Genomic DNA, 1,941 nt, shown 5'->3' on the forward strand with positions numbered 1-1,941 from the left:
GATATGTGTATTTCTGGACGTAAACACTGCAATTGCAGAGAAAAGGCAAAAGTTCTTGGCAGTCGACTATAGTCGACGCTCGGGCGTGTGCGTTCATATTACGGCCGTCGACTATAGTCGACACTCGGCTGTGCGTGTTCATCTGTGGCCGTCGACTATAGTCGACGCTCGTACCGAAGTGGTTAACAATCCTTAGAGGTTTTTTGGAGGGTTTACTAATATCATTTGAATGCTCCTTTGGGGGATCAATTGTTTTACGTTGATATCTTCTGTATGCTTGTTTGCGTGAATTCTTTGTTGTGGAGACTTTTTGTGGGTTAATTTGTCGGAGTTTTTTTGTGGGAACCAAAGTCCCAAGTAAACTCAACTACTTGGCCTATTTTACGTTGCCCTGGCAATGTTTTTTATTGGGATTTATAATATTCCTATCGGTAGTGTAATTAAATTCAATTGTCCGAATAGTAATTCTCTAAACAAAATTGGAAATATAATCCCGTAATAGCAACAAATTTACACCTACATTAATTAATCGATACAAGACGTACGTTTTAAGATATTTTTTGTACAAGCTCCAAGAAGATTGACAATGTTCAGATGTTTGCCAAGATGTATCATGATCTTGAGTTCCCTGGCAAGTGCAGAGATGTACAAGAGATTGGGACCACGACGAACCATTTTCACCGCTACAGTGCTAACCGACTCTCCTTCGCAAATGCCGACAGCTTCCGCTTTCAAGACTACACCGAAAGCACCGCTTCCCAATTGTTTTCCTATAAATCATTACCAAGTAGTTATTGCCGAAAAATATTAGCAAAACCCACTGTGGTGAACTATCATTTTTATTCGTTTGTCAAAAGACAGCAGATGATACTTATAGACTAAAACCTTGAAAACAAATCCGGAAGCTATTTTGCTCATCACGGAAAAAAGGTCAAATTAGAGGACTATAGAAGGAACTTTTACGCTGCAGAAAAGGTCGAGATAAAATTTTTCATCGTAACATACCTAATTTTAATCGGTCGCTGGGAAATTCCCATTTCTTGTCATAAGGTAGGAGATCTGCTTGATCGCCTACTGTCAAGTCAGGATTCAAACTCTCGACGGCGCCCTTCTCGAAGTGCATAAGGCCAGACTCCATTAATTCCTTTCTATTTAACTAGAACACCGTAGATTTTTGTGAAATTGTTGCGCAATGATAAAACACGGGGTAAGACCAGAAACAGAAATTACCCTATCACGACGAATCTTGATGCCGAAACAGATCGCCAGGATCACAACGATCACTGCTAACACGACAAGTAAAATGATCACACCAACATGAATTCTAGTTACTGCTTTAAACCCTGATAATTAGCGAAAGCATGAAGTGAAATTACTTACTTCAGCGTTACTACGCTACTCAATTGAATAAATTACCTTTTATCGTTATTCGTTCTGAAGCTTCTACTTTTCCAAGCCTGTTCTCCGCTCGACACATGTACACGCCGCTGTCGGTTTCCAATGGATATTCGAGTTTAAGTTTTTCGAAATCATTAGAAAGCTTGTACTTGTCGTCAGTAAGTACCAGCTGTGTACCGTCCTGCCAAAGAAATGTCAATTTTCAATAATAATAATTATAATAGTAAAATAAATTTCGGAACATTATATACATATAATATTGTATACAGTATAGTGCAATACATATAATGTGATATACAACATGTTTCGTCGAAATCTCTCCAACATGGAGAAATTCCGTATTTCAATTTATTATAAGGTGTGAGGATGAGGTGAGGAAAATTAATTAATGAGTAATGCCGAATTGAGCCGAGAATATTAGAGTGATTTATTGGCTCATTGGGGAAAAAGCCGTGTGGCATAAAAAACCCCATAAAATGGAAACAGACAATAATGACTGGGTTACAAATCTTTACATTTACTCGACGAAGGTGTGTGCCTTTT

At 38.3% G+C, this 1,941-nt stretch overlaps 1 protein-coding gene across 1 annotated transcript; it reads right to left on the bottom strand.

Annotated features, from left to right (window-relative positions):
* Positions 1–545: 545 nt before the first annotated feature.
* On the bottom strand, positions 546–1,579 carry LOC144477698 (vascular endothelial growth factor receptor 1-like; the record flags this gene model as incomplete). The annotated part of the gene is made up of 4 exons (XM_078195430.1): positions 546–770; positions 1,006–1,156; positions 1,231–1,343; positions 1,417–1,579. Coding segments are annotated over 4 exons (652 nt in total), but the record flags the coding sequence as incomplete, so codon positions are not given.
* Between the last annotated feature and the right edge of the window lie 362 nt (positions 1,580–1,941).

The sequence above is a fragment of the Augochlora pura genome, unplaced genomic scaffold, assembly GCF_028453695.1.
Source record: "Augochlora pura isolate Apur16 unplaced genomic scaffold, APUR_v2.2.1 APUR_unplaced_2973, whole genome shotgun sequence".
NCBI classification, from domain to species: domain Eukaryota; kingdom Metazoa; phylum Arthropoda; class Insecta; order Hymenoptera; family Halictidae; genus Augochlora; species Augochlora pura.